Here is a 25,500-nt window from a genome sequence, read left to right as displayed (position 1 = left end):
AAAACGACGACTACGATGACGACGATGGGCTGCGTCAACGACGGTGTAGCCGTACGTGATAAAGTACTGAAAACCGACTCGAGTCCACGGCGTGCGCGTGAAGATCGTTTAAATTACTAATTCTTTGGTTACCAGCTTCGATAAGAGAGTTAATTGCCATCAAAGTGGAGGGAATGGATAGCCGTTGCTTCGTTCTCGTCACGTTCCCTACGCGAGCCTCCGACCAACGCAACGTGGAAATGTAAATCCCTTATCTCTGAGTCTTCTGTTTGCTTGATAATACGCGACACGAATTTGATTAAACGCGCAAACGTGTTTTCCACACAGCTCGTCGCCCGTATTCGTCGTTTCCCCGTTTCCGCGTGGAAAATTCGTTGAATTGTAAAATTAACGATGTTCTCGTGCTATACGGCCTGTAATAATATAATTCAGCTGTAATTAGCTCGCCAGATTGCATGGTGAAGTTAAAGAAATAATGTCGGGATGAACTGTAGAATAGTTCCGTATTGTTGAGTAATTCAATTGAAATGGCAATGATTTCTGGTCAGCTGGACGATGAAAAAATTATTTGGAAGATTTGGAAATTTTGATCTTTTCGATTCGACTCGAGTAATAATTAGTGGGAGAGACGATAATTATTATTATTTATTCTTAATCCCTGCTTTACGGCTTAGGATGGCTTCCAATTTATATTCTACTTGCTTACAATATGTGCTTAAACTGAGGAATATAGATATATGTGCTAAAAATATTTTTAAATATTTCTTTTACTTCTACTTTGAATGATATTCAGTTGCAAGCTTTGTAAATTTCGATTTTTTGGCTCACGAGATGTAAGATACCATATAGATACTTTCAAAAATTATTAGTTTTATTTTTGTTTTACATATGAAACGTACATATTACAAACACATGAGATATTCATAGCGTGATATGAAAGAAGTTTCATTACGAAATATGTACATAGCTATCCTGTGTAATACTAAACGTATTTTGAAAAATAAATCTCTTTTTATTTTCTTTCCTTTCACATGAAACGATATCCAATTGTATATATTGGGAGAAGGAAACAAAATATCTATAATATAATATTACATATATTCGAGTGAAGTTGTTTAGTTTTAATTCCCGTTCTATATCTTGAGCGATAACAGTCACCAATGGTCTTCATTGCGTAAAACATAGAAAACAAATAAAACTGAAGTATCTATGATCCAACGCTAATCAATCAAAGGTTAGAATGATCTAAATTCGTCTACTAAGAAAGAAAAAAAATTACTACTTCTATCATAACATTCCAACAGTGTCCATAAAATACATGTGACATATTACATTATAACACTTGTATAAAGAGCACTCTAAGCATTGATTTACTACATAATATTCCATTTAACGTAAAGACTGTGCAAACATTGATATTAAACACGTTATCTCTCTCCATAATTAATTCGTACACAAAAGATTAATTAGTCAAGGTTCAGCTAACAAGCATCGAAAAATCCATCAGAAACAGTACCATTAACATATTTGTGAATACCATGGCACGATATTCTTTAATGCAAGAACCATCGGATGTCCCGAAAAAAGTCGGAAACATTCTCCGTTGAATATTCAGCGGGAAAAAGGAAGAATTATGCGCAAGGACGTGGCATTCTTGTAGAGGCGTATAAAAATGCAAGGATGCGCGTAAAAGAAAGGCAAAAGAACGACAGAGAAAAAAGAAAGAAACGTCCGAGAGAGGAAGAATCGGTTGATCTCGCGGAGAACCGCGAGATCGTGGCTTTCCCACTCGCTGCTTGCCGTTGGTACCTGCGTGCCGAGTAGCGCACCGGTGGCAACCGAACGCAACCGAACTCTGCCGAAGGCCGAGCCGAACGCGTACGAGCTGCTCCCCGCCACAGTCCGAAATCGGCTAGCGTGACGATACGACGTGCGGGAACAGTCGTTTAATGGTAATAGACCCGATGTCTTGTATCGTTTTGATCCTCGATATCGGTACGTCATTCATCTAAGTCGAGCAATACCGCGGATAACCGAGTGTTCGAGTGTCAGTGACGAGATTAATACGAAAGATTTTGTGAGGAAGAAAGAGGAACGTTTATCGAAAGAACTTCGGCGTTTAGTGCAAGAAGAGGAATCCCTGTTTGTCACGATGGCAGCCCACGAGCATCATCGGGCTGTTGCTGTTGTTGTCTTCGCGTTGTTACCGCTTATAGGTGAGTGTTTCAAAATAATAATAATATCGAAAGGCGAGCTGCAGCCACCGGACACGTGCACGTTCCCACGAAGTTTTTGCGCTTTCGCTACAGCGACCAAAGTCACCGCGGTATTCCGGACTGGCACGCGATCGCTCAGCAGGTGGTTAACCAACGCGCAGTGCCGTGGAATTCCGGCCGAAATATACCAAGCGATACTGAACGTTGGAATTCGGTAGGATCGAGTTCATTAAAATCACCTAGGGAACCTAAAAACTTAAACTCTTCGACTGTAGAAGTACCTATGTGCTCCGTTAGGTTATAGTGGATTCTAGCGAAATGGCGAATAAAAGATCGTAAAATCACAATGTTATATCTATGTTCTAAATATCTGATTGCTTTGACGTGTTGGATCGGTCAGAATCCCAATTTGTTAAATACTTCGACTGCGTAAATATCTAAGTATGTGTGCTTCGTTAGGTTATAATGAATTCGAACAAACTGACGAAACATTTAAAAATCATAATGCTGTATGCACTCAAGGAATCTATCTATATTCTACATATTTGATAGCTTTGACGTATCGAGTTTGAACATCAGAGATCTAATTCGTTCAAATAGCCGTCTATTGCAATTCTGTAGTCTTATCTTGTCATCTCTGCCGGTAAAGCGCGGCAACTTTACTCAGATTCAAATATCTCGAGCGTCGCGGTACCGTAACCGTCGTTCGTGCGCCAAAGCTATCCGTGGACGCGTTTTTTCAACCAGTGAAGCGACTACGTGTTCAGCATGATGAGTGAGCAACGCGAAAACGTCGCGTCGGTTGCACCTGTGATGTTCGCAAGTGACCACAGATGTGCATTCGGGTAACTCAGAGAGTTCATCAACTTGATGTTAGCAGACATGTCACAATGCGAGACATGATATCGTAATTGAAAGACACTATCTCTCGTGTAATCTATCGGCAGATGACTCACTGTTTAACGCGTACTTATTGAAACGTAATGTGGCTGGAAAAATCAGATTCATTATCTTGCAAGTATATCTACTATTTCTATCAATAGAACTATTTATATCTCTAGTTGTGTTTCTAGAAATTCTTTGGCGACCATGTTTCTAGTTCCTAGTTATCTTTCATCAGCAGTAGATATTTCGTTTTTAGCACTGCTTTCGCATACAAATATTGCCGATATACCCAGTGGGGGTATTCTTTGCTGCTCTAAAATCGTCGAGATATAAAGAATTGGCGTATGAAAACGTAGGAAGAGGTTTGACGGTGCAAACATCTTCTTCTGGAGGACAGTAGTATTTGTCTAAGGCTGCTTAAATATAATTATATTTAAAATATAATCCCTTGTTAATGTCGCTTTGAAGGGTTGTATGCTGCATTATTATACTGATTAATTTTTTTGCTTGTAAAAATGTTGCAAATGAAGATTAGGAATTTTATTATACTTTAGTAAAAAATTCCAAAAGTATCGAATATTTCCCATATAAAACTTTTATGTGTACAGTATTTATGGTATATAAAACATTTTGAAATTATGAATGTTACAAGACACGACTGCCATGGCATCTCTAATCATTTCTAATTTCTATATACATTTTCAGATTTGTCTCAAACTTTAACAACTCAATGATAATAATCGAGTCTCATTACAGTGCTAATAAAATTTCCAAATATCTCGTATAAAACATCTTTATATATTCGTAGGTTTTTGCAAGTACCCTAATACTTCTGTCAGCAACTGTGCACATTCTGCATAACCTTCCGATATATATTCAGTGGCTTAATTTCAAATCGCTGTAGGAATGCAAATACCAATTAGCGAGGTTCTCGACCCTCCATAAAAGAGCAGGTTCGTGCTCCAAGTATAATCTCGATAACGTTGCGGTGTACAAGTATTAAGAACGAAAGAGAGACGTCTCTCTGTGAAACTGTGGGCCTAAGCAAAGAGGCCGACACCTGAGCAAACTGATCGTCTTGCACCTGTAGGTCCGCTTAGGTATAGAAGAAAGGTGCACCTTGCACGGAGTCGACTTTCCGCTAACAATAACCTGACCTCCAAGGGACCGTCTGGGCCCTCTGGTCGCGTCCAAGGGAATCAGGGAAACGTTACCTGAAAGTCAGGCTCTGTTGCGTCGCCTTTGTGTTGTTCGAGCACTTTCCGTGAAATTACAGCTACGGCCTCGCCGCTGCAATTCTCCAATGGTATACCTGTCCGAATGGTTGGTGCAAATTGCCCGTCGGTGTGGAAGGCCATGGTAGTGGCGGCCATTTCTGGGCTCGTTCTCCCTTTCGTTTTCGATCATTTAAAATATCTGCTGCTCCTCCAGAATATATATCAATGTTTATAAGGAATATGGTAATGAAATATAGTAACGAAGTATGACATAGTTAAGTTTGACAAAATATAGGTTGAGCCTTATTTTTTTGAATAGAGCATATAGTTCTGTTTATAACAAGATATTATTAGGTTATAACACATATTCGTTCCGTTTTCTCCACATATTCTATATTTCTCAATATTTCGCGATAAGTTTCAGTGATATTAGAAATATTACAACAATGACAAATGAATTGAAGCGATGAATTTTTAGAATTAACGGCCACGTGTACGTAGTATTTCATAGTTTCCTAATATTTGGTAAAATTCATCATTTCGACATTGCTTCTTGCTAAAATTTTCCAAAAACTGCTTGATAAAATTCATCATTTGGTATAATTTCCACGAATATTTTTACTATAGGAAATCCAGATTACTTGCAAACATTATATATTCATATAAGTTACAGCATCATTCTAGTAAAAATTGTTACGAATCCGCCAAATTATCCGGACTACTTATAAACAGATACTCGTATATACCTTCGTCTCTTGGCGTTTTCTTCGTCTTCGTCTATCGGAGAGGTCTCGCGTCGCCACAGTCCGGTTTCGTCGAGTCGCCTCGGAATCGCGTTGTTTTTTTCCCTCCTCCTCTTTTTGTCCCGTTGTCCCTTCGCTTCTACAAGCGTGCCTCAGCTCGCGCACCGGTTGTAATTTATAAATGGCCATCGCCTGCTACAAGCGAAACAGAGACAGTAGAACGGTACCGTTTCGGTAGACCGTTTCACTTTCGAAGCGGTTAGGAGCAACACGGTTATAGAAGCACGGGAACAGGCTGTTGTATGTGGTTCTGTGCGTCTTATACTTAGGTTCCAAGAAAGGCGTTAGCCAGCGAGTTGTTTCCTCTGAAATTTATTTGTCATTGTTCGAGACCGGCTATGACTTACGCTGCAGGAATACGCATCTGCATTCTTTTGAGTGTCCGTGGTAGGGCACAAAGAGGATCGGTTCCACGGAGAAAGTGTCGCAACGACAATGCTACGCGTCCGAACGTGAATAGAGAGAGGAATAGCATACGCACGTGTACTGGGTGTTTCTGAAATTGCGGTACAATGGGCAAGGATGTCATTCTTTATCTAAAAATAAGTTGAAAATGGCGATAACAATCTATCATTTGATTCTTTGCTTTTGAGATTTGTCAAGGGCGACATCTAATTTGAAGGAATTTTTCCAGAAGCCAATAATTGACAGAAATTTATGCTACGGGTGAGAATAAATCCAAAACATAATAAGATCTTTTTCATATGGCTTGCTACATTTCCGATTTATTTTATAATTACTCCACGCTATACTTTACGTCCTGAATGCAAAAAGATCAAAATTTATTGCAATCTTGTATTTAGAACGATCCTTTGAACAGGCAATCAAACATTCGTACACACTTAACCGTCTACAGCTGTATATCGCGTGCTTCTCCGCGAGATTCTTCGCGATTATCTTAAGAGTTGGTAGAGAAAGGAAAAAGGAAGGATGCGCGAAGCAATCGAGACGCAGAGAAAAACGTTAGATAGCTGGAAGATAAACGGGCCCGTGGCTGACCTTTTCTCGTTTCAGCATTGTATGCGATGCCACATCGGCCTCTCGCGTGCACGGATAGCATCCCAGCGTATGTCTCTTTTTCTCTCAAAGTTCGTCACACATTGCACGAGAACAAGCAACATGCTCCGGTCATCGATCCTTCTTTTTTTTTCCTCTGCTTTTTCACGTCGCATTGTTACGCGGTGACCCATTGCCGTGGACCATGGATTCCGGGGCCATTAAAGTTCCTTTCTCCCGCTGACTCGCCATTATCCAGCCGCATAAATATAAGCGATGCAACCGTTAAACCTTGTAGACCACTCGAATTCTATCGAAAAATTGTAAACCTGTTCATTCTAAACCACCTTCGAACGTCTGAAAACGTCAAGATGCGCAGAATTGATGTACGAAAACGAACAAAGATCATTCGAATGGCATACAATAAAAATAGTCTTGGACATTTTTTTTCTAGAAGAACGAAAGAATAAGAACTTGCTCGGTACTTCTGAATAGTTGCAAAATCTTTTCAGAAAATTTTTGCAGAATTTTAGCAAAGTATTCATTACATTTATTACACACAACTGCGAGTGTCTTAAAAATCATGAAATCATAGAAAATGTCTATGTTCTTCGTACACTGCTTTCCTGGATCTTCTTTCGACGATGATCTAAAAATTTTCTTCTCACACTTTATCGACTAAAAGTATTGGTGAATCGGCAAGTTAGAGATTCTAAATTGTACACTTCTCTTGTACAATTTCCAGACAAATTTCACAATTTTAAGTCAGATAGGAGAACCAGAGACGTTTAATACAAAGGACAGAATCGAGACGCAGACATACTGAAACTTGAAGTCTGCTCTAAAAATTTTCGTCGAATTTGCTAGCGGAAACACGAAAAAAATTGACTAAGTGCAATAAAGCTGGAACAATTAGAGAATGTGGTAGGGAAGAGGAGAATTTAGAGTTTACTCGCGAGAGTAACCGTTGATTATGGTTGTTATATAGCGTGTCCGCTATAAAATATTCCGAGGAAACCGAGGAACCTACAGTAGCACCACTTAATGAGTCTTGGTGGTTCTCTTTCTTCTTTCTTCCTTCTTTTTCTACTTTTTTTTAAGACTAATATGCTGGACGTCGTAAAAAAAAATAGTTTTCCGCAAGAAAGACAGAGGCTGTGAACGTTAAGGGTGTTCTAGCGATTGTGAAATAAACGGGGAGAAAAATGCTGCTCCGGTCTGCTCGCTTTCCGTTTACGTGGCTGATAATTAGCGATTTTTCGGCAGGAAATGAAAAACAAACATAAAGCACTCGCGTGGCTCGTTTCAACAACGCTCTCTGGTGAAATAACCGGGAAATTGAGAGAGGGAGACTCAGTTGGCGGGATAGGAAGGATCGTTTGCCTCTGGTTTCATCGTCTCGAACAACGCTGGAATTTCACTGGAATTTAGAGGAACCCCTAGTATATGTTACGCATGTACTTCTAATGTCTATGAATGATATTTTGAGAGGAAAATCGATCGACATAACATATTAAGCTATTGCGTAAATTCTTCGTCCATAAACAATGAGAAAGAAATTATTGTTACGAATCAGCTTATCTTGTACAGTTCTATGCGAGTTTGTAAAATATGGGATTATTTATTCGAATATTTAGTAAAATGTAAGAAGTAAAGATTGGAAAGAACTGTAACATCGGCTTCGTTTGTTAGAGCAATTACGTGAAATCTTCGTTCCGAATAAATTTATGCAAAATTTCATATTTGTGCAAATACAAGTAAAAAAAAAGAATTTAAATAGACATTTAATTTACTCGATAAATATCGTAACGAGTATTACACTGGGGGTATTTTATCTTGCATGTTTGAAGTGCATATAAAAATCTCTTTTTTAATTAAAAATGAAAACTTTATTAAAAATGTATAACACGATATCTCTTTGTAGCAATGCCGCTACTAGACAACAATGTTCTAAAATATTGGAAAACTGTGCATGTTGTTCGGTCAGCAGTGTCTGCAGGTTCTTTGTATTTTCGTTGCATTTCCAATAATTTACGAGCTATGCTGACCTAGATGGCTATCTATGTTTTTGTACTGAATTCTGTGTTTTAAAAAATACCCTATCTGCACTACGTTTCAAAATTTTCGTACTCATTTGAAATTGAACGATAAATGGAATGCGTTGTGTTGTTCTGCTTCTTTTTTGTCTTCCTGCGCAGTTTCAAACGAAAAGTTACTTCGAATGGGATACTGATTATGGTTCTTAGTGTTGTGTAGCATAACGCTTAATGAGATAGCGAAGCTTCAGCTTAGATGTTTTACGTGATGGTAGAAGCGAGGTTGTAGAAGCGTTACGTGTGTACTGAGAAACTATTTACTTGAAAATACTCAAACAGCAAATTGTCTTAAGGTTTGTGGTATATCTAAATATTTGAAGTATCTATAAAAAAATAAGAAACGATAATTTGAATATAATATTTTAGATTTGAGACCACTGTCATCATAATCATGTCACTGTCATGTGTCATAAATAAGGTAGTCATAATATTTTGTATCAGATTTAAAATAACACGTAAAATAAAAGATAAAATAAAAGATCGTTCGTATCCAAGTCTAATTATTCCTGTTATTCTAGACTTTCAGAAATTTCTCAAAATTCCGATATGTCTATCAATGATTGCGTGACATCATGTATTTAAGCCTTCGTTAAGTCAAATATTCGAAACTTTCTTGAAACTTGATAAAAATAGAAATTCGGAAGAAAAGAATTTCAAAGATGTAATTTCAATTTTCATAGTCCATAATTAAGCAGCTTGATCCAATCTATTGCTGATCATTTGTAACCCAATAATATTGAGAGTTAAGAAACGAATTACGTGTCTTCATCTCCTCCATTTTAAATTCAATCTTCATTAATACAAACGGGTAATAACACCATTTACTTAAATTAGTCCAATGTCACGACACAGAGAACAAAGAAAAGAAATAGACTAGAAAAAATCCTCGCGAATTTCCTTCGAATAAAATAGACGAACGATAATTTCCGTGTCATTGCGCGTGGATCACTTAACGAGTCGGTCAATTGACAGGGACACGTTTTTAATTGCGATTTCTGATATCCATAATCCATATTTCGCTCGAGGGGGAGCGTCGAGGAATGTTCAATTTGCGCGTACCAAACATTAATCAAGCGGTCGAAACGTCGAACAAATGCAGAGAAACAGAGAAAACAGTTCGAAGTGGAAAGAGACAGTGCTATAGTGTTCGTTCGAAATCGTCGAATAGAAATAATTTTCACCTGCTGTTGTTGTTCTCGCGGACAACGAATGATCGATTACGCTGTTAAAACTCTCCGCGCATGTACACGGCTATCTTATCACGAAAAAGAGAGGAATGGCAAGTGTGCATCGCGACGAGATAATTCTTAATCAGCGATCGAGGCGCGAGTTAAAATTACGAGCGTGTTCCTGTCGACGAATGGCCTTCTATTAAGCAAATCCTACACGAAGAGATGAGATTTACTTCTAGACAAAATCTCGTGTGAAACCGTTGGTATCATAATCTTACTCGCAGTCAGCAACTTTGAAGCTCGACAACAAGATGTTGTTTCAACATCAACGTTTATAACACAAAAATATTTGAAGTATAAAATTAATAATCAAAATTTTGATGAATATATATTATGTGGATTATACAAAAGACTTTACAATTCCATTAGTGCTATAACGAGACACGACTATCATGGTTATGGACAATAATATTCAAGACAACACTCAAAATGTACAGATACATATAGAACCCGCAATATTGGTATCCCTCTAATCAATCTTGTGATACAATAGTTTCTTTCTTTCGTATAGTACTTCTTCCTCTTCGACATACTATGTAGCTACTGTTATATGCGCATTTTTTATATATATATAATTTTTTATATATGGATACATATGTTTTTTTACATATATGTCATAAGTATTTGAACACTTACAAATTGTAGTAAATGTATAAAACATATTTCAAATGAACCTCTTTAATCTACTATTATAATGTATCGTGAGTGGGTATCCATGACAGCTAATTCGTCTCACATGAGATACGTCTTCAGGTAAAATCTCATCGTGTAGGGATTGCTTTAGTCCCACGTTCGTAGGAGTTTATCTCGCGAGACGCGTTCTTTTTCCTTGTCAGTTTCTTACGTTGAATCTTTCAACGCACGTTGTTTGATTCCTCTCGTATCATCGCGCAATCTTTGCTTTGGAATCTTTTCCAACGAAGAAACTATGAAATTTCGATGACACCAACGCATGAAATTACATGCTAGGATCATTCAACTCTGCGAGCTGCAAAGCGAGGAGGTAACAGATATTTTATGTGCACGTTAACTCGTTCACTGCGAATGTTGTTCGTGTTGCATATTGTTATTAATGGTACGAGATATCGAATGGTATTCTGGCGCGCGAGTAACAGTCGGTGTGTGAATTTGTTATTTTTACGTGAAACGTCGCTCGCCGTTTGCGCGAATCGTACAAAATACTCCATTGCGACTATCTGCTCGCTATTAGCGAACAGTTTTGACTGATACGAATTTATGTGTATACATCGTTGGTAAATAACTGTTTCTCTTTGTTTCCTTTATTGATTTTTTGATATTTCGTGTGCGAAAATTTAATGCAGCTTATTCGAATTTTATCTATTTTATCTTTCACATGCTTTTTACTTTGTTCGAAGATTTAATTGCTTATATTTAGACATTTTAATTCAATTTAATTTCTCATGATTAAATTTGCCAATATTCCAAACAATCCTCTTATCAACTATAATTCTACAATTTTCAGATTTTCAGTTTTATTATACCATTATGCGAAATCTCAAATCTCTCAAATTGCCAACCTCTTTACACACTTGCTCTGTATTTTTCTAACATATTTCTACCAAAATGTGCTGCCTAACGCTTAATTAAATTTCCTAAAATTCGAAGCAGCTTCCTTATCACATCGCAAATTCCTTATTTTCATGTCAAAAATCTTGTTAACTCTATCTTCGCTCTACATCGTTCCAAATCTGACGCTACTTCATTATCATACTCCGACTATCCGGTACGTCCCAAGAACACTGGAACGTCTTTTAGAGACGACAGCTCTTGTCTACAACGTGAATGTTGCATCATTGTCAGCGAATAACAGGTCGTCAAACGAACTCGACGACGTCTTTGTGCGTTAGCACGCGTCTCCATTTGACTCTCTCCCTCTCTCGTGTTTCGAAACTATTAAGTTTCCAAACGAAAGCTTAAATGCGCCTCGAGAGATTCGAGGCATTTGTTCAACGAAGGGCGTACGAAGCGAAAGTATATCACACGCTTGAATCTTGTACGCGTGTCCGTGTGAGCAAGAATGAATGGAAAGTCGTATAACGTTGCATCCTCGTGGAATCGGTTGCATAGGTTTTGTATTCCAGCTATACACACACACAATCCGGTTGGGTCGGGCTTTTTCAACGAAATAAAGGATTCGATGACGTCACTAGGCCGGTCGTAGGATTAACTAGCTAAATACTTCACGTGAATTAAGTCGACGCCCACCCACGCTTCGACGTGCAAGGGCTCCACCGACCGAGTTACTTTACTAAAATAACAGCTGTGTTATTTAATCACGTGCTTCCCGATCTATCTGGCAAGGAAGAATACTACATAGTGCTGCCTTGTCTCCTTCCGAAGATGATTCATATGGTTGGTTCTTGGAATTATGAAGCGAATGTTGATCAGGATTTGGAAATTTGACACTATTTTAATTTGCTGAAACTATTCTCAGGGTTTCTGACGTAGGTTGTTTAGAAATATATGAAAGTTAGTTTAAGGTTGCATGGTTTGGATATAGTTTTCCTAATATTTAAATAATATTTATTAGAAGGAAGATACAGCAAAAGTTTAGGTCTTCCCGTTGATCGTTGTGCTATTTAAATTAATATTTGAGTGCTGCGTATGTTTCTCATAAAATATTCAAAATATTTCAATGTTTCTTTTCATAGAATCGATATGATCAAATTTGCTACGCGCTATAAAATATTGCGACATGTAACAAGAAGAAGTAGTCGTTGAACGAAATAGATGGTAATCCGATGAAACAATGACCAGTGAATGTGAAGTAGTACTATTCGGTGCTATAATATCTGTCTAGAAGATCTCAACCATCTATGATAAATCTAAGATCGTTTAAAATGAAACAAAATAATGAAACGACAGTTCTGACGACCAATAGGATCCTATAAATCCTGTCTATTACTATTACATCATACAATCTTAAGGAAACTTTTCAAATCGCCAGTTACGTATCTCGTTTTACGATCGCGCGTTCTTCAAGCGGACAAATTACAGTCCACGAGACGCTCCAAAGCGTTGCTACGCTCCGCCTCATTTCTTTATATTTTTTTTTCCTCTCGCAAAAAGAGATGTCTCGACGTCTTGGACGAACACGATGGACGCTTCCACGAGGAAAAATCGTTATCGTAGAAATAGGCTTTAATTAAAATATTCCGACCAGATGACGTCTCCTCGCGTCGTTCCTCCACCTCCTTCTTCTTCTCATCCTTCTGCAGCGTTTGTTCGAAACGCACGCTTCCGGGGTTCGTTGAACCTCTTTCTGCCCGTAGAAGTCGCAGAGGAACGATATTACATTTTTCTGAAGCAATTCCGATGCCGGTTGCGGACCTCTCGTTTCTCGTACTTCCGTAAGAGATCGAGGATAGTTGCCATTAAGTTCGATGAACATCTCGACCAACGAACGATGGGAGAAATCTCTCGTGAATATTTTCTTAGAAAATTAAGTCGTCTGGGTGGGTTGATTGACTCGAATTGAGAGGATGACGTTGCTCGAGTGTCTTACTTTCGAACTCTTCATTCGATGCTCTTTTCTTTCTGTTGAGACTCATTTAAATTGGAAGAATATCGAAATATTAATAAATAATAGTACTCGCGTGTATAATAATAATGCAGTTAATTAAATGGAATAATAAATTTGAATTAAATTCTTCTCTTCATTTGAATAGCAAAGATGAAAATCAGATAGTTATTGAATTAATAATAGGAGTTACACTGGTTTTATTGGACGAGTAAGAAGTTCTTGATACGATCAAGTTTATGCTTGCAGATCGAGATAAACATTATTGTCACCGCGATTTTATATCTGGTAAAGTATCGTCAAATTACACGGTAGCTAATCTGCGCTTCAGATCGATGCGGCCTGTGCAACATCGTGCGAAAGAGTCTTCAAACTTGTATTTGCGCAATAATTATCCAATCGTACCATGATAAATTAAAAGTTGGATATTCGCAAAAATTATAGATAATAAATATCTGAAGAATTTTAAGAATTTGTATGTTTATCTTTGTTAACGAATCTTTCAAATCATTTCATCAATTTTTCATCACAAATTTAATCTAAGTTATTAATACAAAGGTGATATGGGAACCTTAATTTGATATTTTTAATTGGTTCAGACGGATATCTTATCATTTGTACCTATTAATTTCTAAATTAAGAAATCTTCAATTTTTTTAGACAAAACCCAAATTTCTTTTTACAACGACAGTTGCGAATATGAGTGTGTTACAATTTTGGCAACGTCTATTAAAATGGTCGTTAAACAGCTTGTACAACATTTCTACCAAATACCAGTTGAAATAAAATGAGCTACTAAAATGCCAAAACTACCAGTGATACTTGACTGATAGTGAGCACTTCGTAATAATATAATTTCTGGAAACAATAACAATTATGTAGCTTTGTGTAGTACTTTTAAAACAATCCACGAACCACAGTTAACTAAAAAATTTCGTCCACAAACTTCTTCTCTGTGACGATAGGCCACAAACCTCGTCAAACATGGGTTGGTCGAAATTCGAATTCACGATTCACAATGTAGATCCTCCACCCCAGGCCGCGAGACGTCCCAGGGTCCGCGCAACGAATGTAAAATTAATTATCCCCTTAATCGTGCGGGAGACCGCGTGCATGAGATTCAGGGCCGCTTAATTTGAATGCTCGTCAAAGTGACGTGACTGGTGCGACCCGCTGCTGGATGACGCATACACACACACAAACATACACAAATGAAGCAGAAAAATTCCGGCAGAGTGAAAGAAGAATAGCAACGTGAAAGAGGAAGCAGAGAATCGTGTCTCTTGCTCTCTTTGGAGCAAAAAAAGAAAGAGAAAAAAGATAGGGGATAGATAAAAAGGAAAGGAGATCAGCCGCGGGTTTTGTGAAAACCTGTTTTGGGTTTCTGCCAGTAACCTGCCGCGTGCACCTGTACGGACAAAGAGAGTTTCGAGGGAACCTTGTTCGGCTTTTCAACGACCACTGTGGGCCTTTTCCTTCACGATGGTCGCGTCCACCAGGATCGTCCTTGTATACCGGGTGTCTCAGGCTATTCCAGTAACAGGGAACAAGTTGCCTAACTACCGCCGCGTGTCTTCTAACTTGCGTAGAACCAGGAACCAACCTCCTCCGTCTTTTGGTCGTCGGTGAAATTACGACGACGATAAATTATCCCCTGGCACTTCCCCTCGAATATTTCCGCGGCGCTTTCGTGTGTAGATAGCAGGAGCGCGATGCTCGACCTGGAAGTCGTGCCCGTTGTGCACACAGTTATCTTACGGAAATCGGGATTTACCGCTGCACGAAACGTTTCCACGTCACATGGTGGTCGAGTCAACGTCGTCGAAACGACGCTCACTCTGACGTGTCTCTCCTGTTAGGGTTGCGGCGTCGTGGCGGGGTGAAGTTATACTGTACGGGGAGAAATACACTGTAGTTTGAATCTAATCATGAAGTTCGAGGTATATTCTAACAAGAAATACATTGGAAAAAGAAAGATGATAATTTTCATATTGGAAGCATCAGAATTTTATAATTCTAAGATTTTATAATTAAATAATTTTTCATAGAAATTTTGTACGTTACTATTGTGTATTTTGGGGCAGTTTGCGTAGAATTAGTGATTTAGGATTCTCTGTTTAATTTCTTTTAAGGTATATAAATATAAGATTTTTCTATGCATTACCTATGCATTTTTCATATATTTCTCGTTTTGATTTCCTGAATATAAATTTTATATTCTAATCGTTCATCGTTCTAGTGTTGCACCGAATACTGTATTTGCAATATTTGCCGCAACTTCATCGCTGAATGATATTGATTAGTTTGGAAGGATATTAGGTTCGATCGAGAAGAAACCTCACCTTTCGTTTCATTTTTGTTTCGGTGGTTTATATTGTTCGTACATGAACGTGTAGAAGCGAACGAGTTTAGGTCGTTTCAACGTCAGGGCAAGATTTATTTGGCGAAATGGAGCAGAAAGGGCTTTCCTTCCCTGGCTTTGAAATGTATTCAGGGCCTATGGAAAATTCTATTCACGTCACGGGCTGTTCCTCTAATGCAGTCAAAAGTCGGAAATATAAAATTCTTTATAGTTTCGTCCGGACGTTATTGCACCCTCCTTGTTGCGCGCGAAACCAAATTGTAGACTTCTCTTTTCTGTCCTTGGTGATTTATATTGTTCTCGTGAATACGTTTAATGCGGCCCTCGAACGTAAATTTGTTTGTTTTATCAGCGATCTGTATACTTGAAATAATATAGAGATAGTTAAAAATGACACTTTACAGTATAGATCAGAAAAAAAACATACAATGACACGTTTTTTATATTGCATAGAAGAGTTCATTTCTTACTTGAATTTGTTGGAAATACGTGTCTTTTCTTGATTTGAACATTGCGTAAATTTTGGTCTCTGTCATAATAGTCCACAGAACATATAGGTACCTTTTAATACTTTGTAGACAGAATAGTGTATTTATATCCAAATGAAATTCTTTTACTGTTTTAAGCTACTAGAAAATTTGAAAAAGTTTAGGATAGTTTGTTTGCAGAATATTCATTAAATTTACATTTAAATCAAATAGTTTATAACATAATTGTATTTAGGATGAAATTCATTAAATCAAATGTCTAACAGGTAAAATTAAATATCAGCAAATTAATACAAATGAATTTAACCCTTTTCTATGATAGGACAAGACTAATTGTTATTCTAATTCTCTGAAAGTTAATTTATCTATTGTCAGAACGTTGCAATTATAGGTACTCTCAAGTGGATCGTAGGAAAATTAACGTTCGTTCACCGTAGTGATTAACGTTCCCAGTGTAATTGGAACATCGTTTGACAATAGTTTGGACAACTGACGTTTGTTAGTTGCAATCAACCGCTGCGTGAAGATTCTTTCGAATAAATGGAGCGTGGATAAACGGAGTTCCCAGTGTAATCCTATTGTGATGAAGCTAACCGTAACGCTGGTAAAATGTAGGAATCGATTTCGAAGACTGTAGCATTAATAGGAACGCTAATCTGCGGAGTCGTAATCCTTTAAATTGGAAAGGGTTCCGCAAACGCCAGACATTCGCCGTTATTTTTGAAGAAGGAATTGAATCTGCTTTGATTTCGTTATAATCTCTCGAGCTTTGTTAACCATACTTAAAACAATTCGCCGGATGTAATTCCATCCTTCCTTTCATAGAGTATAATCATATTAGTGGAAATTGTTTGCTTTTTTTCCCTATCACTTTTGCCTTAAAGTGAGGATTTATGAGGGAAATTTATTTAATATGTGATGTTTTATACTTTTTTCTTTCTTCAAATGATTTATGGTATCGTACGAGCTACGTGAAAATTGTTAGCGAGGATGATTGACACAAAGTGACATCTTGATCGGATATAAAACGATTCTGTCGTAGAATACTGAATTTCTTGATAGAAATACTTCTTCAATGCTTTTGATTAAATTGAAAATTCTGCATTATAAATTACGAATTAAAAATTTAGAATTTTAATTAGAAATTTTCTTTACATGATATTCTTCGTGTTGCTTATCCATGCTGTGATTATAAACTGCCAATGAAGAATTAAATAGCTTATATTACAACAGTATATAGAGTAATTCCCAGGTAATTTTTCCTTCGACAATCTACATCTTTTACCATATTTGATATGAAACTATTAGGCTAATACTTAATCCTAATACTTACGAACGTGAATATATATTCAAACTTCTGTCAAAGTGTTCACGTAGGTCTTCATCTGGATGCTCGTATGAAAAAGCCGGACGTGTGAGGATCGTGCGAGAATTTCACGGCGCAACAAGCAGTTTTAACGAGCCGCTGACCAGCCGCTGAAAGACGAACAAAACTCGGACCTTGTAGTTTGCCTCGTTATCGCGATCTAGCTCTTTTTCGCGGATCTATCTTTCATTGGGGGCCCGTTATTCCGATTCCCACGGATCGCTCGTCGCGGACAGAGGCCAGGCCAAGTTCGTTCTAATCCAGTTCACGCGAAAACGGAGCTAACGGAAGTGCGGGGACGAGAGCAGAACCGAGGGGTGTCACGGCTGACCTGTCGCTTTAACGACGAGCCCTGCGTGAAGTTCCATTACCAGGCAAGGTGGATGGATCTATCTCGTCCAGGGACAGCCCCATAACAAATATAGACGTCTTATAATTGTTCGATATTATCGTACGACCTGTGACGAGGAGACTCGTTCAGGAGACGGTTCGAGCTGGAAAACTTGGGGCAGACAAGGTCGCTCGACAGAGAAAAATTGATGAACGAGATACGCATATAGCTTGTAGAAACCAGGGATAAAATGACTATGACGTTTTGACTTTGTGTTTAGTCTGTGGTAAACATGTATATAACTAGGAAATTAAAAATTAAAAATTTTATTTTTCAATAAAATGACACGTTCGATCGCGCAATTCAATGCAGTCGTTGGCTGCAATCGACATCAAATACATAATGGACATATGGTTTATACACCAATTGCTATATTTGATTGTTTAAGTTCATCCTGTTCAACAAAATCGTAATTACATTGACCGTAAATAATTTGCAAGCTTTTGTTCGTCCTTTCGCTATTAAGAAACATTACACAAGACAATAATACTTCAATGAACTTGCACGTTACGTCTGTCGTAAGCACCAAGTAACACAACTCATTAGAAAATTCTCTGTACCAAAGTGGTTAAATCCGGGGTTGCGTGGAGCTTGTATATCCAGTCTACTCTTGTGTCTGGTTCTGAAGATCTATTTAAATTCTAAGTAGAAGCTGCAAGAGGCGATCTTCGTGGCCCCTCGATAGCTCGGTTCCATCTCCCTCGAGATAGTAAGATAACGAGACATCGAGAGAGAAAGGGGGCAAGGGAGGACTTTTAAATCGGGATCGTTTATTACCAGTCTCTGCTAATAAACGGTTCCAGCGGTTATCTGATGAAAAGCCTGGAAATAGAGGTTTTTCTCGTTTCGACCAGGCGAGAAGGGAGAGAAAGAAAGAAAGAAAGCAAGAAAGCAAGCAAGCAAGCAAGCAAGCAAGTAGGTAGGTAGGGAAATCGTTGAATTCGCTCCGTTTTGCTTCTTTGTTCGCGCCACTGGGCTTGAACGTAGCGAGCAGACTCGAGGCTGCTTATTGGATAACAGAGATACATAGGAGAGAGAAAGGAGAGCAGCTTGGTCGGTGCATTTAGTCGGGATAATTAAAGTACACGGCGAGCACTCGAGACATGAGCTGGTAAATGTCACCGGTTGCATATTGTTGTTCAGGGACAAGTGGCCGCTATCTCTCTTCCTCTTTCTTCTTCTCTATTGCTCACGTTTATCCGCGATGATCGTAATCACCGTGACGTGTCTTCATTCATGCAGAATTCTCTACCATCGATCTTCATATCCCTCTCCTTCTGGCGAAGAGCGAACGTGGATCAGTCACGCGCGAAGAGATTCAGGGAATTTCCGCAGGTTACTCTCTGCGCCGCGATAGAAATCCCGTGAAATAACGGCGCGCTTTTTCCATCGATCCACCTCTTCGTTTTTCCCGCCATTTCGTTTCTTTTTCCATTGACCTTCTACTTTTCTTGGTTCTCGTTCCCCTCTAGTGCACCGTGAAACGCTGGTCGGCGCCGTTCGGTGATCTCTGATGGATGTTGACGATTATTCGTAGAATTTCATGGAAAAAGGAGCTTTCTGAGAATTTGGGTGGTAAATGGTTTGAAATTTCAGTGAAGAACATTGTTTGATTAAGTTTATTCAACATTTAGAACATTACGTGGGTTGCAGACTTGACGGATGATGCTAGAATTTTAGAAATTTCCATTTCGTATGAACAAATTTGAAAACAGGTCTCTGGCAATTTTTGGATATCCCCGTTTGTTAATGTATGTGGTAATTCTGTTGAAAATTTTGGAATGTTTTTCACCGGTAAGAGATGCAAGTATTTTAATCGTCATACGATATTAAGGTAAGGAGTGGTAAATAGTAAAACTTGGCTCTGAAGAATGAAATGAAAAATTAGGTCACCATGCTAAAATAATTACTGGGACAATTATGATTCTCGGAGATTTTTATGAATTTATTAGTGAAGTATTACGCGCGAAGAAGTACTAGACGTTCGATATCAAAGTAACGGTACTAGATAATCTAATGCGATAAAACAAGAGTCGAAGAAAACGGAAAATAGAGCAAGTATGGAAGCGATGATTAATGCGTGGAACGACTGCGATCTTGGAGAGTATTAATTTCATTTTATTAGTAGGTTTCTTACTACAGAAATTAATTTCCAAGTAGGAGACACGATAATTTATAAGCTATAAGGTAGAAAAAATGAATTTTAATGATTTTAATAATTAGGTAGGAGCGTGCTGGCATCTTTTTCTACATATCGTGGTTTTGTTTCTATGAGAGATTAATGCAACCTGCACATCACACGTGTAATAGAATAATTTGAATTAAATTTCTTGTTTAATCTGTAACGCGGATCGTTTAAGCAAAATGCCATCAATTATTTATGTATCAAATACAGCATTTAACATTATGCATGGAATAACAACAAATATAAAGTGATCAGAGATCCTATAATGCGATAGTAATATCCAATTTTTGAGGTAGTACAACTCTTTCGTTGTAGAATATCATATTAAAATTCTGTCACAGGGGCTAATAAATTTTCCACATTTATAACTTTACTGAATATAATCGCTTTATTGTAACGAATATTAAGAAACATTAATCCAGTACCTCTCGTATCGTGATCAAACGAAATGAAATTTAAAACAAAGTTCATACAAAAATCAAACATATAATTCATATAATTTATCACTGCTACGTTTTTCGATTCACTCGTTTTAATTATAAACCTTCAGATATTTTACATTCGATAATATCACACGATCTTCGTATAGCTGTATGAGAGGTTTCAGTAAGCTTAAATCGAAGAAGGAGAAACAAAGAAATACCTCTTTTACATTCCATAATTGCATAAAGTAAAAAAGAACATCAAACTTTTCCCGGAAACACAGACGTAAACGATTATACTGTCACATTATCGCGAAACCATTGTGCAAACGAAGAATTCCTCTTTATGCCACGGCACGTTGTACATTTCCACCCTTCTTTATTTTTCTTCCCTCTCCCTTGTCTTTTTCCATTTTTTTTTCTTTTTCCTAAAGCGATATCGAGCGCATCGGGTTGCAACGGAGGTTTCGTGACGTCCAATAAATATTTATCCTTCGCTCGGGGCTATTACCGGCAAATATTTGGTCGCATTTACGGCGCCAACAGCGACAAATAATACCAGGGGCTTCCCTGCCCCGGCACGCTGTATGAACCTATGTACCTATAAACGGACTCAGCCGAGCGAATAATTTATTACTGGTACCGGCTAGCGAGATTTGCATAAAACAGGGGTTTTCGCGCGTCCGCGAATCGATCGAAAATTGCGACGTTCGCTCTCTCCCACGTGGCCGGAGCCACCCCTTTCGCGTTCCCGCGTGTACACGCCCCTGCGCGTGTTTCCCGTACACTGTGTGATCCTCTGATCTCTCCAGTATCTTCCTGAAACGCTACATACCGAGGATTTTCTCTGGATTTTTTTTTTCTAGGCTTTAGGGAAAGCTTCGAGGACAGGGCTTTTTTTATGCCACGACAGCTAGAATAGGTTTGTGCAGGATTGTTTCAAGGGATTTTATTTTTCCTTGTTTCCTTGCTCTTTTGCCTGTCGTTTTGCTGTAACGAAATTGGGATTTCTTGTTGAATCGGTGAATCTTGCTACGTTGGGAGAGAATGTTGTACGTCTTCTTTTTTTTTGGATTATCTGTTTTGGTTTTATTTTTTATTTGTTTTTTTCTGTCCATTATTTGACTGCGAATGTTTCTACATGGAGATTACAAGACAAACAAGTGGACGAATCTTCGTTAGGTTTTTGACCTGGCTAAAAAAGGAATATTTTAATATAAAATCGGTAAAAATGGAAACAAGGAATACACGTTACGACTCACTGTTTTCACTATACCAGTATTACAATATTTAGAACATGACATGAATTTCTATTTACGTTCTATTTCTTCAATCGTGCGCGATTGTTTCATAAAAATAGGAATTTATATAAACATGCATAATCTACTTATTATAATACTACGTTATTGTGTATATGTGTATACCGTAATGCGTATCACTGTAAGATTGTACTTCATTCATAGTAATTTTTCTGTAGTACTGAAATAATATGCATAAGAAAAGGGGCGATTCGATTATAGTAAATTATATCTTTCTACTACAGTGATCTGTGCCACAAAGTCTACTCTGTGACCAGATTGGTCTGAAATTTTGTAAATACAGTTTTACAGTTAATTTTATTAAAAAGCTTACGATTATAACGGACATATAATTGTACGTTGAATCTTTCATTTCATTTGGTCAAAGTAACTGTAACAAGTACAGGGTACAGAAATAAAATTCACGAAAAGATTTCTTTTTATCGAAATCTGTATTTAATCTCATTGAAAAGATTGTATGAGAGTCGTGTTGCTACGAACTTGGTTGTCAAATTCAGTTTTGAAGAAAGAGGTGGCAGCATTGTACTTACGAGTTGGCTATAAAAGTTAGTTTCGAAGAGAGACTCGCAAGTCCGATTCTTAGCTTTGATCCTATTGAAAAGTTTTGATTTTATTGAAGTTGTGAGAGTCAGTTTTTATAATTTATCGGCCGGATTAAAATCTGTGTAATTTATCAAAGGAAGATAAAGAAAGCAGGAAAGTTTTGAAATTTATGTCGTCTTCTTGCATCCCCTGTCCTTTGTTATCATAATACCAACTTCTGTCTTTTCTGTTAAATACACAGACACACATACAATCCAAATTACAATTATTTTTCTTTAAAACAACGTCGTCGATAAGACAAACTTTGGACCACTTTTCGTGTAATAAATCAGCCAGTGTCACAGTACGTAAAGTTCCAAGTTTAGTTACACAGAAACAGCAACGAATATTCAGAAAACAATTTTATATGGAAATATATTCTATCGAAGTTACATATTTGCATATATTTCTCATGTCAAAAATACATTCTCACGTTGATCGGTCAATACACGAATTTTATAATGATAGAACGAATAAATTTCTAAAATGTACAAATACATAAACTCTTCAAACATGCTTTTCATTTACAAATCTCGCGTCTACTTCGTACAACCAATATTAAAACTGAAAGGGTTAAGTGCCATTCACCCACTGCTTAAGTATTAAATAACTCTGGATTTATCGAAAGCCTTCTATCATCAAGTTTCACAAGTTTCTTCCGGCGTTGGTATTCAAACGGTGCCCGTATTACCGCCTCGAAGCCCGATAAATCTCTCTCTATGGTCGATATTATGGGAAAATCAATATTCTGAGAGAAGGAGAGAGAGAATCAAGCCAAGAGTCTACGTGGAAATTTAAAGGGTCTTTACTTGGTCTTACCCCCTTTTCAACGACGCGTTTCGGCTGTGAAATACTCCAAGTGATATCATTAAAATCCCTTTCCGGACCATTGTGCACGGGGAAAAATTCGATTAGTGATCGGTCGAAACGGCGAAATGGAATTCGAGCCGGGGCCTGTGGACGCTCGCCGGTCGCGCCTCTCTTCCCTTCGATGGGTAATTTCGTTTAATACGAGCGCAGATGAAACCGCAGCTTGTGTTCCCTGCGTATATCGTGTGGCGCCCTCGCGATTGCTCGTCGAACCCACGTCTATGCGATTAATAAATTAACGTCGACGCGCCAGTCGAACGAGTCGAGCAATTATCGAAAATCCAGCGCGCGAAATCAGCTTTCCGATTTCCATCGTTAAGCTGGCGCACGTGCAACAATGTTAACCGAATTATTACCCGATTTTGGGATTTTTTTCATCTCTGGATTTTTCTGACTGGTCTTCTTGCGATAGGTGAGAGTTTTGAGTTGCCTTCGATTCCTTCACGATGGGATGTTTTTGACTGTATTTTTTGATACTTTGATATTGGCCGGCACGCGATATTTTACGTAACAACATTTTATTCTTTCTGCGGAATTCCGTTGAGTTTCACTTTGATTATTTTTTAAGTATTTCGATGCATCTCCGTTTTTCCTCAGTATTCACACGTTCACATGTTAAAACATCCGTTTTATTCTGCAATCATTTTTGTGCGACTGTTACACGGTTATAATCGTCGACAGTCAAAATCGTGGATACGTCACACCTGAGAAAATGTGTAAAGAACAAGGTTAACGTTTAAAGGAATATGTACTGTAAGCAGAAGTACGTTGAACTTCGTGCAACAAGTGGGAAGTTTTAGGAAAACAGCTTCAAATAGATTGAAGTTTGGAAGTGCTGTGTTTTGATTTGTGTGGCTTTTGAATGATTTAGAAGTTTGTGGATATAAAGTGCGTAGGAAAGGGGTTAAGATGTGCCAGTGGTTGCAGTGGCAGATTTTTGTTTGACTCTTCACGTAGTTAATTCATAACTGGAAGATGAAATTTGTGATATTCGTATTCCAAAAATTAGAATTAGAAGAAAAAAATTGCACATGCATAATGAAACTTTTACATATATTGTACTTAAATATTACGTTCGTAATTCTAAACTTCTCTGATTTTTAACCGGAAAATTCTCTAAACGAACAAGATTCTCAACTCAAAAATATTATTTTTTTATTCCAAAGTTCTCAAACTTTTGGTTACTTTACGCTGTGTATATTAAAAATAAAATCAAAATCGGTGTCTCATAGTTAAGATTCCCCCGTTTTTAACCATTTCCATTCTTTCCAGTACGAAATTATTACTCGTTTCACCATTATCGTTCTTTTTACCTCGCAGTGAACTATTTATATTTTTATTGCAAAAATGAGAATTTTTTAACCTTTTTTTGTATTGAACTTTATAGATATAGGTCTAGGCTAGAATTTAAGGCTTTCTTCCAGCTATGATTTCTCTGCGGAAATGTTCTTAGAGGTGTGGTTAGGTAGAGGAATGCGAGGACGCTCGTGAGAATTTCTCGTCTTTCCTGAATTTTACGTACGCTTTGCGTGCATATCTCGTACATGAGGCAATGGCGCTTGCAATACGATTCTCTGATATCTGATATTCGAGAATTCATATTATCTCGTATCTCGTTTATAAGCAAGAAAGTCTTCGCCATCTTCTTCTCTTAATTAAAATTTCGAGTTTATTCTACCTTCGAGCAGTATAATTGAAGTCGTTAACCATAAGACCAGCGAGGACTCCCAATTTTCAGAAAAAACTAGAAGCGAGGTACGTGTCTATATTGGTAACGATAAACCCGAGTTACGTCGTAAACCTAAATAAAGTGCACTAAAACATGTAAATAGGATAACCTCATCTCATCTTGGACTATCTAGGCTGTCATAAAACACTGTTATTTAACTCAAAAAAGATAGGAGAAGAATAACACAACTTTGTCTCGCTACATAGGCGTGTTGGTATAAGAGGATGAAAGAAAACGAACGTCAACTCTTTCAATTACACATGAAACTTATATTTTTATCGTTACTACAGACGTATTATGGATAAAACAAATAAATAAATAATAAACAATTGGAGCGATCGACGATTAAAAGGCGAACTTATACCTGGAGATGTCTGGAGGAAAATAAAATCCTACAAAATACGGTAATTTTATAATATAATTCTCTCTTCTTTTTACAGTGAAAAATATCATACTTAAGTCTTGGAGAATTTCAAATTCTTCTCTACATTCTGCTAATGAAACAAAAATTCAGGCTCTTCTCAGGGATGAATGGTGTACGGTTGAAAATTACTTATATTATACTTATATCCTATTATAACACAAAAGAATAAAAGAAAATGCACAGCGATTGTAACATCAAACCATAAAACGTTCCTCCACAGTAAATTTCGCGAAATATCGTATGATGTAACCGGCCGTAACTATGACGTAAACAGCAAGAATTGCTGAAAATGTCTCGCCAGCTAGAAAGGGGTTAAGAGACTCCATTCTGCCGGACGATTTGTTTTGTTACGTCCCGGTTGCTGGCGACCAGGCCG

The 25,500-nt window shown here is 37.7% G+C and overlaps 1 protein-coding gene across 2 annotated transcripts in view; it reads left to right on the top strand.

Annotated features, from left to right (window-relative positions):
• The first annotated feature begins 1,881 nt into the window (after window positions 1-1,881).
• The window catches only part of LOC117207111 (fasciclin-2), a 171,465-nt gene continuing 147,846 nt past the window's right edge, over window positions 1,882-25,500 (top strand). For both annotated transcript variants that reach the window (XM_033446999.1, XM_033446998.1), the window contains exon 1: window positions 1,882-2,216. In XM_033446999.1, coding sequence (XP_033302890.1) covers window positions 2,153-2,216 — 64 coding nt within the window. In that variant the 5' untranslated portion in view covers window positions 1,882-2,152. The remainder of the gene's footprint in view (window positions 2,217-25,500) is intronic.

This window comes from Bombus bifarius, unplaced genomic scaffold (genome assembly GCF_011952205.1).
Source record: "Bombus bifarius isolate JDL3187 unplaced genomic scaffold, Bbif_JDL3187 scf7180000008022, whole genome shotgun sequence".
NCBI lineage: Eukaryota > Metazoa > Arthropoda > Insecta > Hymenoptera > Apidae > Bombus > Bombus bifarius.
The sequence above is the reverse complement of the archived record's forward strand: the minus strand, read 5'-3'. Positions and strand labels throughout refer to the sequence as shown.